This window comes from Scylla paramamosain, chromosome 13 (genome assembly GCF_035594125.1).
Source record: "Scylla paramamosain isolate STU-SP2022 chromosome 13, ASM3559412v1, whole genome shotgun sequence".
Classification (NCBI taxonomy): domain Eukaryota; kingdom Metazoa; phylum Arthropoda; class Malacostraca; order Decapoda; family Portunidae; genus Scylla; species Scylla paramamosain.
Genome location: NC_087163.1, coordinates 515,001 through 531,808, shown reverse-complemented (window position 1 = coordinate 531,808; position 16,808 = coordinate 515,001). Strand labels below are relative to the sequence as shown.

At 45.6% G+C, this 16,808-nt stretch overlaps 1 protein-coding gene across 3 annotated transcripts in view; it reads right to left on the bottom strand.

The window, feature by feature from the left end:
- The window catches only part of LOC135106244 (hemicentin-2-like), a 106,407-nt gene that overhangs the window by 22,117 nt on the left and 67,482 nt on the right, over nucleotides 1–16,808 (bottom strand). For all 3 annotated transcript variants that reach the window (XM_064015043.1, XM_064015044.1, XM_064015045.1), the window contains exons 5-9: nucleotides 16,745–16,808; nucleotides 8,034–8,231; nucleotides 6,700–6,851; nucleotides 2,935–3,079; nucleotides 645–775 (exon numbers count right to left, since the gene is read on the bottom strand). The exon at nucleotides 16,745–16,808 is cut by the window's right edge and continues 47 nt beyond it. In XM_064015043.1, coding sequence (XP_063871113.1) covers nucleotides 645–775; nucleotides 2,935–3,079; nucleotides 6,700–6,851; nucleotides 8,034–8,231; nucleotides 16,745–16,766 — 648 coding nt within the window. In that variant the 5' untranslated portion in view covers nucleotides 16,767–16,808. The remainder of the gene's footprint in view (nucleotides 1–644; nucleotides 776–2,934; nucleotides 3,080–6,699; nucleotides 6,852–8,033; nucleotides 8,232–16,744) is intronic.

Here is a 16,808-nt window from a genome sequence, read left to right as displayed (position 1 = left end):
CAGCTGAAGGGCGAGGGAGAGACCGAAGGAGCTGCTCATCAGGTTGTGGGTGACGAAGGTGTCCGGCAAGATGGTCTTAACAGAGTAAAGAAGAGATCAGAAAGTAATGGAGCCTGGAGGAAAAGTTGCGACGAGAGAAAATTTGAAACAGAGAGAGAGAGAGAGAGAGAGAGAGAGAGGAGAGAGAGAGAGAGAGAGAGAGAGAGAGGAGAGAGAGAGGAGAGAGAGAGAGAGAAATACACCAGTGTAATCTCTACTGAGGCAATGCCTAATTGTAGAATCAAAATCTATAAACGCGCACTTGTGTGTGTGTGTGTGTGTGTGTGTGTGTGTGTGTGTGTCGAGGCAAACGCTGGCATAAGTTGGTCCACTCTAGCGGCGGGCCTTTGTCTGATAAAGTGGTGATGAAGAGCAGCTCGGGGTGAGGAGTGGAAAGGCCGAGGAGAGACTGTGTGAAGTGTGCACCTCAGTGAGGGAATATGCAAGTATGAATGGAAGAATAAGAAAGGTCTGATCCTGAGAAGTAATGGACGCTGATGAGGAGAGGATAGAGGAGAGTGAGAAAGGAAGGTGCGAGAATAAGACCTAAAAAATGTGCTGGAAAAATAATAACAACATGTAGACGGATGCAGTGAGGCACGTACGTTGTGGTACCAGGAGACGCTGTACACCTTGGGGTTGGCGGTGACGGTGCAGGTGAAGGTCACCACGCCGCCCTCCCGCACGTTGGCCTGTGTACCGCCGCCCTCCACCTTGCTGACGGCCACCGGCAGGACTGTGGGGAGAAGCAGCGGCACGTTGCGGGCGTGTGAGGCTGTTATATAAACTTAATATGTTGGAAATGAAAGGAGACTGAAAAAGCGACACCTTATCAAAATTTGGTGCGATTTTGTGGTTTATTTACGCAAACCAAAAGTTGGTTAACATGTTGAAAATAAAAAGACTGAAGGAGCAGGACTTGGGGAGACATAGTGTTGTTTTTTACTCTAGCAAATATAGGTTAAATAATTTCCTTATTTCCTTAAAAATAGGTCCTTATTTCAGGACTGATAAGCGAGAGAGACGTGTTGCAGTTATGTAGTTTCATCAACACCAACAAAAAGCAAGTCTAAAAAACTAAAAAATAAAGAGAGGTTGAGGGTGCAAGGTCTTGGGAGACTGTGATGTGAATAAGTCGGAAGAAAAATCACTCAAAAGCTAGAAAGGCTGCCACACATCAAGAGTGAACTACTCTATTCAAGTCGCTTCCACTGCCAGGTGTCTTAACAAGTCGCCTTCACACGGCCAGCACAGCCTTGCATATGAAAAATTCTGGATGTTGTTGATTGGCTTATTGCATTTCGGTCTTTGCTGGTAATCTGCAGGTGAGACGCAGCTGGTAGCCGCGACCTTAGATATTGGGCGTCCTGCGCGTGATAAGGATGGCGGACTCAGGCGGAGGTAAGATAGCAGTTTGATGCACGGGGGTGGGGGTGGTGTAGGATGGCAGGGTCTCCGTGTTAATGGATGCCCTGCCCCGCAAGGATTAGCACTGGTAGGTGTTGGCTGGGGCACCTCTCATGCCTCACACTTCACTCACGATCCAGCTTCAAAGTTTACAAAGACACGTGAAATTCATTGCTTTTAATTCGTCGTTTCAATATTGTTTATAATTCGTCTATAACTTCGCTGCACTTCCACTTGTCACTGAAGGATAGGAGTGGATGGGTAGGGGCTCGGGGCGGCGGATATTGAGTCACAAAATAGGGAAAGAGTTCAGCGTGTGTCTGTATTTTGTGTCTGATAAGTGTATACGATATTGGAGCAGTCTGTGAACAGGAAAATGTGCCACTCCACCTGGCGATGACGGGCGACGGGCGGTGGGTGTAAGGGTGTCTCATCTGCTGTCTGATATGACACACTTCAAGAAAAATCTTATACCTGGGGCAAGAGTTCAGGTGAAATGCCTTACGGGTTTTAAATGTTTACAAAAGAAGACTTTTTTTTTTTTTATCATAATCAACTACCGATAAGTCATTTGTCGATGGGAATAATTAAGTGACGTAGTTAATGGAGAAAAATGGTCAGTACAAATAGGGACGCAATTGTCAGTCAGTAAGTGGGCGGCACGAGCAGGGTGAGTCTGTCCAGCGGGTAGTTTGGATTGGAATCTGTAAGCAACAGCAGGGTCAGTCAGTCAATAGGTCCAGTTAGTCAGCAGGGGCAGTTAGTCAGCAGCTCCAGTCAGGCAGCAGGCAGTGTTCCCGTCAGCGCAGCAGAGGGCGGCACAAAAACAGGGATAACATATTATAATCCTGCTTTATTTAAAAAAAAAAAAATTACATTTCACGACAAGTTATTACGGTGCGCATTTCGCTGTAATCAAACAATATTTAAAGATCAAGGGATGACGCTTCGTAATCTGTCTCCTGCAGCGAGTCAAGCTATGTTGTATTAATGTCCACCTCTCGCGTCACGCGTCACGCGTCAGGGCTCTCACTTGGTCATTGTGTATTGACGTAACATTTTTAAAAAGTGTTAGGTAGAAAATCAAAACTTTTATTTTGACTGCAGTAAATCTATATTCATGTCAGTCAGTCAACAGGCAGAGTTCCTGTCGGTCGGTCAGTAGGCAGTATTCCTGTCAGTCAGTAAGTAGTGTTCAGTCCACAGGGAGTGACACGTCAGTTACCGAGTCAGCACACAGTGTTATGTCAGTAAGGAGGCATTCAATCAGCCAGTTAGCATGGAGCAAGTCAATCAGTCAGTAGTAAGTTTTCCCGCCACCATGGAGGCGGTCAGTCAGCCAGTCAGCAGGCAGTGTCCCAATCAGTCAGTCAGCAGACAGTGTTCCTGCCAGCACAGAGACAACCAGCCAGTCAGCAGGTAATATTCCCATGAGTTCAGTCAGTCAGCAGGTGACAGAGCTCTGTACCTACCTATAGACATACTCACAATGGACGGCGAGGGTGCGCTGGTCGTGCAGGACGGTGCCCGCCAGGTTGGGGCTGAACGCCTTGCACACCAGCAGGGCCCCGTGGTCGCCCGGCTCGGGGGTCAGCCGCACCGTGCTCACGCTCACCTTGCCCTCCACCACCCGCTGCGGGACAGAAAGGGGCGATGCGTGAGGGTGGAGGCGTAGAGAGGAAGAGGGGGCGAGATGAGGCGGTAAACGAGTGAGGGAAGGACGGTGTAAAGAGAGGACGTGATGAGGGTGAAGAAAGGAAGAGTTGAAATAACTGTAGGATGAAGAAAGGGAGAGAGCGTGAGGACAACAAGGTTTGCGGGTAAGAGAGAAGGGGTGAGAAAGCAGAGAGGTGTAGCGAGGAGATTAGGCTGGAGCAAGACAGATTAATTTGCTTGATGATGATGCAAGAAGGGAGACCGTCTGGAAAAATGCAGGTGAGCAGGAGGAGGAGAGCAAAAAACTGTATATAGTACAAGAGAGAGAGAGAGAGAGAGAGAGAGAGAGAGAGAGAGAGAGAGAGAGAGAGAGAGAGAGAGAGAGTGAGTGTGTGTGTGTAGCCAGAGAACCACAGACAGACAGACAGACAGGCAGAGCAACACACAGACAAAAGCAAGGAGCTGAATGGAAAGAAAAAAAAAAATAGTTCGCTTGTTTGTTTTCAAGGTTGCCTCTCTTACCAACCCAGCTGGTCCTGCTCAGACGCCTCCACTACCTGCCTCTCACTGCTTTTTCCCTTCCCCTCCTCTAACCATCACTGCTTGCTCCTTTTTTCCCTTCCCTTCCCTTCCATTCCTTTCCTCTAATCCTCACGACGTGCTCCCCCCTCCCTTCCCTTCCATTCTTTCCTCCTTTCCCTTCAATAACAAGGCTATTTTCTAGTGTCCTCTCTCTCTCTCTCTCTCTCTCTCTCTCTCTCTCTCTCTCTCTCTCTCTCTCTCTCTCTCTCTCTCTCTCTCTCTCTCTCTCTCTCTCTCTCTCTCTCTCGTATATTTTTTCTTTCATTGTTTCCAAATTACATTACCCAACATTTTTCTCAGGGCGAGGAAGGGAATGGAAATGTGGTTTGTAAGTGTATTTGCTCCGAGACCATCTGGATATATGAATAGTCTACAAGTTCCCATAGTTTTTAAGAGTTGTGAAAGGGATCGGAGAAGGGACGTTACATAGGAAGCAAATATATGTAAAATAAGTGCGTATTTGAGACGCTTGAGAGAGAGAAAGAGAGTGTGTGTGTGTGTCGCTGGAAGAGTAAAGTGTGATCTCTCCAGCCAGCAACATACAGAAGAACCAACAGTAGCAAACCTGGTGGCACTTATGAGGGTGTTCATGGTAAGCTACGCTGTCAAACACAAAGTAAGAAATGTAAAGGAACACATAGGAAGAACAAATAGGAGCAGATCTGTTGTCCTCACGAGGTAGTTTTTAATTAGCCACACAGTCCATTTTTAAGTACGATGTGTAGCAAAGTAAATGAGACTGGTGCAGCAGAGGACGAACACCTCACGCTCTCCTCGCCTGTGTGTTTGTAGGATAATGTACCAAGAGTACTATCTACATTATGCCATTAGTAATGTACACACGCCCACCTTCCATCACGGAGATCACCTCGCCGCCGGGGTGATGCTCTTTCCTAAAGCGCCTGACGCGCGGCGATCTGCCACTAATTTTGCTCCCGCGACATTTGCTTTTGTCTGTTTCTTTTCCTGCACACTGAACATTACACTTTGTCCGCGCTCCCCTGACCCGCTGACTGCAATATCCTTTGTGTGTTATTAAAGAAACCCATGATGTATTCATGTAGCAAATTTATGCTGTCCATTATCATGTTTATAATATTTTTGTGTTACTTATTTTAGTATTGTACGTAATTTTCTTCCTTTCCTCGACAGGTGAGTACCCTGACCCAGCACACTGTACCTGTACCTTCATCCATGTGAGTACCCTGAGCCAGCACACTGTACCTGTACCTGTACCTGCACCTGTACCTTCATCCAGGGAGTCGGTGTGTGGAGCCTTTCATTTCCGTTACCTAAAGGAAGCAGGATCCCCGGCTGGGAGGCGAGGATGAAGGAACGAGTTTAGCACGAGTGAGTTTCCTTCTTTAGTAATATTTGTCTTCCCTGTTCCCTCACCTAGACTCTCCCAGGACTCGCCATACACAAGTGCATTATTCAGGAGGTGCGGCTGCTGCCCGGGAGGGTTGCCACCCCTTGTTCCGCTTTGAAACTGATGTAGGCGTGCCGCGCCGCGCCTCGGGCCTTGAAACTTACTTTAGACCAGTGTTGACATCATTATCCGCTATCAAAAATGAGAGAGAGAGAGAGAGAGAGAGAGAGAGAGGAGAGAGAGAGGAGAGAGAGAGAGAGAGAGAGATGAACGAGGAAGGAAGCTGTGTCCTGGCTTGGGAGTGGAGTGGCAAAGGATTGTGGGAGGGTTATTTCGGCTGCAGCAGGAAGTGGAGAAGGAAGGCGGCCTGAGTCTCGCGGTTGCTGTCAGGTGGAAGCCTCGAGTGTGACAGGCAAGGTCCCTATAAATTCCTTCCTTTCTTGTTTCTTTTTCCAATGTCAAGACTTCACCTGATTCTTTTTAAGAGACTGAAAACCCTGGTTATCAAGTCTCTCTCTCTCTCTCTCTCTCGTCTCTCTCTCTCTCTCTCTCTCTCTCTCTCTCTCTCTCTCTCTCTCTCTCTCTCTCTCTCTCTCTCTCTCTCTCTCTCTCTCTCTCTCTCTCTCTCTCTCTCTCTCTCTCTCTCTCTCTCTCTCTCTCTCTCTCTCTCTCTCTCTCTCTCTCTCTCTCTCTCTCTCTCTCTCTCTCTCTCTCTCTCTCTCTCTCTCTCTCTCTCTCTCTTAAATAATGGAACCTCAAATATTTCCAGGAAATCAAGGGGATCTAACTTTCCTTCTCCAATATTCACCTGTGAAGTTCCCTCGCTGATGAAAAGTAATCCATCATGAGGTTTAATTTCACACGAGGAGGAGGAGGAAGAGGAGGAGGAGGCAGTACACATCTTCTGAAATTAGGAAGGCACCTGTTTTACCGTCCTTGGTTTCTGGTTGCTGTAATGTCGTGAACACGATTAAGAAGTCAGATATTCGTAGTCAAAGCCAATATTGTCACGCAAAAATACGGCTTATCTCTTAGAATTATCAGTGGGTGCTTTTAGCACCCACTGATAATTAGGATGGGTAGGTGGGCGGTGGCGGACCGGTGGGTGGAGACGTCATTTAGTGGCAGTGAATCCTCCCTTACCAGTCCAGTGGGAAGCTAACATGTCCACAAATGTCGCCTCTCGCCGCGGAGTTAATAAGATGAAAGGGCGGACAGGGAGCGTCCTCTGCTAAATTGAATTGCGGGATTTCTTTCTTCCCTACGCGTTAGGATGAGCTGCTCCGACTTTTTCTCTGTGTAATGTTCTTGAGAGAAGTGGTGGAGGTGACTGGGTGTGGGCTGGTGTGGCTGTGGTGGTGCTGCTGTGTGGTGTGCTGCGTGGTGATGAGGGAAGTGATAGGGTGGCATAAGTGTGTCGCTGAGAGAGTACAAAGTTGTGGCAATGGTTGTGTTGCTGGAAGGGTAAAGCTGCACAGAGAGGAAAGGATGCACGTGTGGTGAGGCTTGAGTGTGGCGGAGAGATGGTCATGGTGTGGTGTGGTGTATGTGGTGCTGAGGCAGTGTAATATTGCAGCAGGATAGCGTGGCCACCTGTACTTGGCATGGCGTGGTAGTGAGTGTGGCAGGCGGGTGTCGCTACTCACGGGCGGGGTGCTGGGTTCGAGCTGCCGCCCTCCCAACCACCACTGCACCACCGGCTCGGGCGAAGACCCCTCCACGCGGCACCTGAAGGTCGTCTGCTGGCCAGCGCTCACCCACGCCCCGGGGGCCTCTAGCGTCACCTTGAGGGGCGGCACTGCGGGGGAAGCACAGGGGCTGTTACCGCGGGATTATATTGGACTAGTTGGGATTGCACAGGCAGAACAGACACCAAGAGCCCTGTTAGTCTGTAAGGCGAATTAGCTGGTCAAGTGTGTAATGTTCAGTGTGGGGGAACTGGAAAGAATTAAACTCCTTCCTGTACACCTATCCAACTATATCACCACCACCACCACCACCACCACTACCACCACCACCACCACCACCACAACCACCACCACCACAACCACCACCACCACCACCACAACAATAGCAACAACAACAACAACAACAATAACAGCAGGAACTCTATCAATCCTGACAGTAATTGAAAAACAAGTAGTAGGTAGTATTTTAAACACCATGTGTGTGTGTGTGTGTGTGTGTGTGTGTGTGTGTGTGTGTGTGTGTGTGTGTGTGTGTGTGTGTGTGTGTGTGTGTGTGTGACATTATTGGATCTGCACTAGTTATTCACGGATGTATATAGCTGTGCAAGTATTAAGCATGCATGTATGTATTTCCGTGTTGATGTTTCAGTTATTACTTGGAGAGTACACGGGAACATCAATACAGTATTTAATACATATCAAATTTAGTCTCATCGTTCTCCTTGTAAATTACATGACTAGTAAATTACATGCACGGCAGACAAGAGTGTGAGGCAATAACAGCCTATAACGTAAGTGTATGGCCGCTACAGAGATACACTCGTGAAGCCCTACATTACCACGCTCACCAATAGTATTGTACAGTCTCACTAAATTACTGCGTCAGAACAATCTAGTGTCAGGGCCATGCTTCTTTTTCTGTTGTTCTCCTGTTCTGCCTTTTCACCTTCAAATTAAAACAACTGAACTTTAAATCATAACAGAATAATTTGAAAGTAAATAGACCCATTTTATATTTAGGTGAATTAACTTTTAATTTAAATAGGTTTTAATTTAAAAGTCAGTTTCAAGTTTAGTTTTAATTTGAGGATGAAAAGGTATAGTTTTAATTCGAGGATTAAAAGGTATAGTCCTTCTTTCGCGGTATTCCATTGTCCAGCACCATGCACGAGTCTTCTACAGTGATGCCCATTGCATCTTTTAATAGGTTCATATTGGCTTCTCCTGGTGGATCCTAACTGGTATCGAAGAACAGCTATAGTACCCTTGTACACACTCTTCAAGGTACTCACGGTTTACTCTGAGTGTGGTGGCGACGGTATAGATGACAGTGTCTGAGGTGGTGTTGATGGAGGAGCAGGTGATGTTGGTGTCGGCGGTGGAGCGAGACGCCTCCACGTTGAGTTGTGTGGTCACGATAGAGCCTTCGGAGGGCAGGTCACTTCTCCGCCCCGCACCGCTGCCGCCCCATACCAGCCTGGGAGGGGGATCTGCAGTGTGATCAGAGACGCGCATATAAATATTGGAGGTGTTGTGTCTGTGGATTGCTGAAGTCGCCCAACCAACCGCACGCTCACACACTAGGAAGAGAGAGAGAGAGAGAGAGAGAGAGAAGAGAGAGAGAGAGAGAGAGAGAGATGAGAGATGAGAGAGAGAGAGAGAGAGAGAGAGAGAGAGAGAGAGAGTATAAATGTAAATATTCAGCATTATAGATGATAACATGAAAAAAATATGATTAATAAATCAATAGAGGTCTTTATAACGCGGGCGGCCACGACACGTTAGCAAGCACCACGACTAGCGTCTTCCTGGCGAGGCTGCGGCCGTGGTGGCGGCGAGACGCGGTGCTCATCTCGCCGTGCTTGGCAGTGGTGGTGACGAGACGCGGTGCTCGCCTCGCCGTGTGCTTGGTGATGTCGAGACTCGGTGCTCGCCTCGCCGTGTGTTCTTTGCCAGCCCCATCACGCATAAGAAAATCCTTTTCCACTTTAACATTTCCCACCGCCTTTGTCCCAAATGGTGCGTAGTAAGGAGACCTCTCCCGTGGATGGCAGGCTGAGTGTGTTGGTTCTTTGCAGTTTCAGGTGAATGTATCACCCCGAACGCTAAGGAATGAAATTCAAAAAAGTTCATAATTTGAGCCTGCTACAGCCTATCTTGAACATCGCCTACACTTCAGGTGGCCTCGGCGGCTCCCACCAGCCTCAGCTTTAAGGGCAGCCACACGTCACGGGAAGTACCTGTAGTCTCCACTCTTAGTCTTAGGCTTATTATTATATTATAATGCCGGCCAGTGTACAGCCTAACTCGGTTTCAGTGACTCATCACGTGCTGAAAAAGACACACACACACACACACACACACACACACACACACACACACACACACACACACACACACACACACACACACACACACACACACACACACACACACACTCACACACACACACACACACACACACACACACCACACACACCACACACACACACACACACACACACAGGCACACACTTTTCTTTGAAGCACGCAATCACCAGTAGCTTCTCTTCAAACATTTTATTGTTTATTATCACATGATAGATTTCATGAATAGAAAACGCCTCTGTTAAATCGTGCTTTCCAGAAACATAAGAGTGAGAACAGCCACATCAAACAGATTAGTGTCAGCAGCAGCAGGTGTTGTGGGTTTCACCTGCACCAAAACACCGCGGTGTGGATGCCATTACCTCATGTTGGTGACTGTTTCCCTCCACACGCATCAATGTTCAGTGGTTATCGTGACATCGTTTGCTGCCTTTGAGTCAGCTGTCCTGCCACTGTGCCTCACTCCCGTGGCAGACACCTCTTCATAAGGAGCGTCAGGGTGGCAGTGGCTGGCACTGTGCCTCACTCCCGTGGCAGACATCTCTTCATAAGGAGCGTCAGGGTGGCAGTGGCTGGCACTGTGCCTCACTCCCGTGGCAGACACCTCTTCATAAGGAGCGTCAGGGTGGCAGTGGCTGGCACTGTGCCTCATATCCGAGGCAGACATCTCTTCATAATAGCGTAAGGGTGGCAGTGGCTGGCACTGTGCCTCACATCCGAGGCAGACATCTCTTCATAAGGAGCGTCAGGGTGGCCGTGGCTGGCACTGTACCTCATATCCGAGGCAGACACCCCTTCATGAGAAGCGTCAGGATGGCAGTGGCTGGCACTGTGCCTCACGCCCGTGGCAGACACCTCTTCATGAGGAGCGTCAGGGTGGCCGTCCCTGGCATTGTGCCTCACATCCGTGGCAGACATCTCTTCATGAGGAGCGTCAGGGTGGCCGTGGCTGGCGAGCTGCTCAACATGCACTGCAAGAGAAATTACTTCCTCGCCTCGCTGAACTCCTCTCGCCTCCTCTGCCTGGCCAACAAGCCGGCGTGAACTTTTCCCCGACAGGAGATAATCTCACAACGCCACACTGCGGGCGGCATGAGGAGCGCGCGCAAGTTGGCAGCTTTGGTCCAAGCGTCTGGCAAGGAGAGGAAATGATATCTTGACTGCCATGGAGAAGTGATGAGCGAGGTAACGGGAGAGAGCATGAGGAGGCAAGGAGGGAGGTGACGGGAGGGAGAACAGCAGGACGGGAAGATAAGGAGCCGGGTGGCGGACCTCTGCCGTGTTCTGTGTGTGCAGCAAACCGTGTTTCGTGAACACTTCGGCGTTCACAGGAAAACATGGAAATATTTGAAAAAAAAAAAAAAAAAACATATCGGAAAACTGCTTCAGAACGAGTGCAATATTGGCAATGGGAAGAGGAATGCGAGCAATGAGGGCTAAGGGGAGTGTGTCCAGGACACGGTGTCGGCGGCCGCTGGGAGATGGGATTGGGAGCCGCTGGACTCACCGTGTTGTTTTTCCAATGTTATTTATGCTCCCGCTTTCAATTTCTCGCTCTCGGTGTGTGCTGCTTCTCCTCCATAACGGCTTGATTTTCAAGGGTGCGGCGGCGGAGGTTCCGCCCGTGGGCTTTGAAATAAGCGATCGTTCCCGCGCTGTTGACGCGGTTAGGACAACCGCCAATTGGTAGAGGCAGCGGGATTCTTTCTTCCCTTTCTCTGGTAAATTCTGGAACTCCCTGCTTGCTTCTGTATTTCCCTCTACATGTAACTTGAATTCTATCAATAGGGTGTTTTCAAGACACTTCTCCAAATTTAGATAATTGCTGCTATTGTCCCTTTCTTGAGTTGACAGTTGCGAGTGATGTACGAGATTCTTACTCTTCGTACTCGTATATTACAAGGAGAGTAGTTAGGTGAAAATCAGTTGGTTTTTTTTCCTTTTTCTTTTTAAGTTTCCATTAAGGTAGGCATTATTATTTTTTTTTTCATTTGAGAGAGAGAGAGAGAGAGAGAGAGAGAGAGAGGAGAGAGAGAGAGAGAGAGGAGAGAGAGGAGAGAGAGAGAGAGAGAGAGAGAGAGAGAGAGAGAGAGAGAGAGAGAGAGAGAGAGAGAGAGATGCAGGAACATCTTCTTTCACTTTCACTATTTCCTGACACCTTTTTCATTCTTTTCTTTCTTTCTTTTTTTTTCATTTTGTCTTTACTTCCTTCACTTACACGCAAGAGTGGTCCTCTGCTGATTCCCGTCTGCTGCCACACCTTCAGGAGAGACTCAGTGCTGTTCGTGACCTGCAGGCGGCTGCTTTTGGGAATTATGTGTCATTACTTTTTTCTCCTTTATGAATAAGCAAATGTTGGGCGTTGTCAAGGTTTGCATGAGATTGAAAAAAAAAAAGAAATGCCGTGCCATGGTTTTGAGAGAGAGAGAGAGAGAGAGAGAGAGAGAGAGAGAGAGAGAGAGAGAGAGAGAGAGAGAGAGAGAGGTTCCGCGCCGTGTCTCCTGTCTCTCATTCAATCATTATCATGTGCATGAATATTTATCCCCTGGTATTTCATGCATTGTTTCTATTCGTTATTGACACACGCTTTGCTGCAGCATTTTGATGTCAGTTCTGTTCTGTGATCCCAGTGGCGGCTCTTGCTGGCTTGATACAGAGCCCCAGCCCAGCCTCACTCTCAGAGGGCCATGTTCTGAAACGTTTCGGGGTTATATCTCGGATATTACTTTTAACACACTATAGTGAGAGATATTGAGGTTATCTTCAGTGTTTTCATGGTTGTAGTCATTGTTTAATATGAACTCTGCACAACTAATATAAATAAATGATGGAAGCTAATTATCCGTTTAAATAGAATCGTTAAGAAAGCCTAAAACATTATAAAACACGAGCCGATTTGTTGCAGTGCATTACGTGTCCTAGACGCCGCCACACTAGGACGTAATGTCCCTTGCTGTATACAAGAGTTATTTCCAGTCTCAGTAGTCAGTCTCTGGGTATCTTGCCTGTCACACCCAGACCATCAAGCTTACAGTGGCGAGTATGTCTTTCCGGGACGTCGCTCCTGCCACAGCCACTCTGAGCATCATGTATTGGCGAGGGAAGGGACGCCACTCAAGAGTGAAGACAAACCAGTCAGAATGGGTGGACGGATGGTCTTGCTGGTCAGCCATCCCTGCTCGTCACTCATCCCTCCAGGGCGGGGGATCCTGTATTGCTGCCTTGTCATAGTTTATATTCCTGAATTGGTGTGTACGTAGCGTGGACCATCTGTTGTTCTTAATGTTTACGTAAACAGGAATACATAACAACGAAGGAATGAACAATTGTATATTGAAGCTTACAATACTCACTTTCGCTCCAATCGTAAGTCATGGTTTGGCAGCAATTGCATCTGTTCTTTTCTGTGCATGGTGGAGGTATCTGGGGATCGCTCGTGACGTGTGGGTGGGCATCTTTGACCCGCCGCATGTGTACTGCAGCATTCTCGCCAAACACATTAAGAAAGAGAGTTTGTATCTTTGGAATTTGTTTGCATCTTCTATATGGCTGAATATTCCTCCTTTTTTAGTAAAAGTATTTGACAAAATGTGTCCTTTTCCTTTTCTTCTATCTTCCCTTTTTTTTCCCTTTTACTCTCCTGTTTTGGTTTAAAATCTAATCTTTTTAATCTTCGGCTTATCAAACTTTCATGTTTGTGAGGTCGCTTAAACCAACCGGCTTGCATAATTTTGTACCTCACCTCATTATTTAAACTCTGCTGTTAATTGCGTAAATGCAGGTAATCCACCTCTGTTGCAGTCTTCTTCCTCTCCTGCCTATACATTTATACATGCTCCTATCATCTCTGATTGCTCTACCGTAGTAATTTAGTCTAGAATTATTTTATTTTAGTTTTTCTTTTTGAAAATAAACCCATTTCCAAAATTATTTTTAGTGTGAAACTTTCGTCACATTACTTTGTTCGTCGTACACTTCCATCAGTACATCCTCTGGGCCTTACACTCTCCTGTCCTTGTAAACTTTTGTTCTTCCTTTTTTTCGTGTGTGTGGTCTATTTTTTTCATCACTATCTTTCTTTCTTTCTTCTTTCTTTTTATTATTTTTCTTTCCTTTTCTTTTCCTTCTTCTTCCTCTTCTAGGAAAGCCGCTGTTCAACTTGATTATATCAACTCCTGCCAAAATCTTATTTTCTGCTACCAATGTGTGTGTGTGTGTGTGTGTGTGTGTGTGTGTGTGTGTGTGTGTGTGTTGTATATGGTAACTCTCGTTGTTGTAAAAGTATTTTTTTACTTTTCTTCTCCGAGAAAGCAATTCTATTTTTCACGAAGTACTGAAATTAGTTGACAGGAATTTCATATCCACTGATAGCGGTGATGATGAAAAAAAAAAAAAAACTTAGCACGAGGGTAAAAAAAAAAATAGTTTGTTGTGTGACCATCTATGAAAATATATTATTCATTTTCAGAAGCTACAATGGTTTTGTTAAAAGTGGCGTGTGGGAGTGTGCATCAGAGAGAGAGAGAGAGAGAGAGAGAGAGAGAGAGAGAGAGAGAGAGAGAGAGAGAGAGAGAGAGAGAGAGAGAGAGAGAGAGAGATTATGAACGAAACCTTTGTGTGTGAAATATTTTCCTTGAGCGTGTCAGTTAGCTGGAGCAGTGCAAGGGACTCGGCGAGACTTGCACTGTACTCGTATCTCAACACTTGCCATTGTTCCTTAAAGGTGAAGACTGACCAAATCTTCATTAATTACCTTCGTTCACATCATGCTCATTAACGATTAGCATGTTGATCAAAGGCAATTATTTTCCCGGAATAAATTAATCTAGAAAAATATATCTGTATAATTGTTTCTTTTTCCCCATCTGTGTAATGGAGATCGCATTTTTTCCGCCAGCTCATTAGCCAGTCTTTTGTTGTATTAGTTAATTGGAATATTAAGCTTTATGTATAAAGGCTGAAAGATCTTTTGTGATCATAGTGAAAAGATAATCAATGCATTATGCCGAGGCTGTTGTGTTCGCATCTTTTTTGTTTTTAATTTCTAGTTACTTAGTTTTAAGGGACAAGATTTATTCCTTTCAGTGTAAGTTTGACAGCTGACTATCAAAGTCTTGGTTCTTGTTTTTAGTTGAATGTAAATTTAGTTGCCTTTTCTCGTACTAGCAAATGATTTGTTTCATGCTCAGTGAAGTCTTGTCTCTCATTTTCGATGCTTGAATGCGCCTTGCATCTGAACAGTCTGGCTCACTGAACTTGTGCGTTTATTACTTCGTCCGTCACTCTTTGATCTTTCATGAGATTATTGTCACTTTAATTTTGTGCTTGTTCATGTGGAAAGTTTTGCATGCTCTTTTATCGTTTGCTTTTAATAAAATAATGTCAATAATTTTGTATCCCCAAGCATCATGTTAGCTCGCTTTTTATTATTACTGTTTCTTTCGCTATTTTTTTTTCTTTTTTCCCAACTTGGGTAGGAAGTTCTCATTAAAAAAGAAAACAGAAAAATCCTGCCATGAACTTGCCTAAATGAAACAATCAGCTCCTATGCTGAAGATCAATGAACCATAGTCTAGGCACTCCCTCCTTTGCTTCCCGCACCACTTCCCTACTTCATTTGTTCCTTCATTTGGTCTTGCCATGTAAAAATGTACGATGTATCCTCACTGAACGTGGCCAAAATATCTGCTGCATCATACAACGAATAGATTTTGCTGCGGCAATGACAAAATAGTAAAAATTTAAATAGACGTACTCGTATAGACAGATAAACAGTACATTCATACATACCTATATACAGTCCTTATTTCAAGGTATAGAAGCGAGGCACGTCATGCTGGGAAGGAACATCAAGGCAGGATTACCTGTGTTCCTTTTGGCTAAAGAGAACCTGATGACTCAATAGGAAAGAAAAGAAAGAAAAAAGAAAACGTGTGGTATCGGATCTGTACATTGGACCTCCATAAGCTGATTGCAGTAATGACGGTGGGTGGGTAGGAGAAGGAAAGAGAAGGAAGAAAATGTCACACAAAGAATAAAATAAAATGCTGGAAGGCGACAGGAAGGACGTGGAAGAGGTAAAGGAGGAGGAAAAAGCAAGGAAGATAAGGAAGAAAAAGAAGACACTCGGGCATTGAAAGATATATAAATAGATAAATAAAACAAATACACATAAAAAAATAAATGAATGCTCGGGTCTCAAGTGCTAAGCCAGGAATGAGCGGTATGGCATTGATGATGTTAGAGGAATGTTGATATCAAGTGTATAATTTGAAGCGTTTAAAAGAAGTACATAACGTTCTATAAATAAATATATATATATATATATATATATATATATATATATATATATATATATATATATATATATATATATATATATATATATATATATATATATAATATATATATATATATATATATTAGAAGTTAGAGATGCAAAGAAAGCCTTACAGGCGTGAGAAGCTTGCGAGAATCAAGATGGAGGAAATGTTTCTCTGTTAATGTTGAAAAATGTAGCTGTGGCTTTCTGCATCACCGCTGCATGTAAGATATTTTTGTCAGTATTTTAAAGGCAAGTCTCTTGTATGAACCGAGTTGCAGCTCGATCTGTCTTGCAACGGTCTGCCGCCAGGAGCTGCGGGAGAGACATTGGACGTTGTATCCCTGAGGTCTGAGTTTGGTGGCTCCTGGGATCGTCTGCCCTCCATTCCACTCGTAAATCTGTCAGGATGCACCCAGAGGCAGGCAGGCAGTGAGCTTCCCCCCACCAAGGTATGTATTTCCATTGGCAAACACTGAAATCTTTTTGTATTACGAAGTTTGCGACAGTTTGCAGCCACATTTTTCTTGTTGAATTCTTACAAAAGTGTCTGTGGTGTAATGTCACCGCCTCTGGTCGACCTGTGTTTCCCCGCCGGCCCTTGATGCTGCCGTGTCCTGGAAAATGTAAAGTGAACGGAGGACAAAACTGGGGATTTTAGGATTTCGAGGATTATGCGAATTTTTCCCCTCTCGTGAACCTCCACCGTGCCGTTTATTCACCTCTGGAAATATGAATTGATACCTTCTCTCTTTTATCGGACATATATCATTATCCCTAAATTAATTAACTTTTCAGTTCTTACTTATTGCATATTGCTCCCCATCCTCTCCTGAATCGCCAAACACTCCCGGCACTTGCGGTCCTTCCTCTCCCTCCCGCGCTCACCACTCACCTTTATGTTACAGGCTGTGCATTATCCTCGCCTGACAAGATCAGTAACCACGTTTTGCTTTCCTCTCAAGCCTCATCATCTTGCTGCCACACGTTCCTCCACCCGCCAATAATTTACTAATGAAAGCAGCCGGTCTTTGCGCGCATGCGTGTGATAAAATGTTTATTTTTTAATTTACATATATTTTGAAAATGTTAGTAAAAACAAAGGGTCATACCAATTATCAGGACTGGGATACGTTATTTATTGCTTCATTATCTCTCTCTCTCTCTCTCTCTCTCTCTCTCTCTCTCTCTCTCTCTCTCTCTCTCTCTCTCTCTCTCTCTCTCTCTCTCTCTCTCTCTCTCTCTCTCTCTCTCTCTCTCTCTCTCTCTCTCTCTCTCTCTCTCTGATACGCAGACACTCAAGGCCACACTCACCCCCTGACGAACGACACAACATCCTGACCACGGTGCCGTCCTCGTAGGGGCCGATGGGACCCTC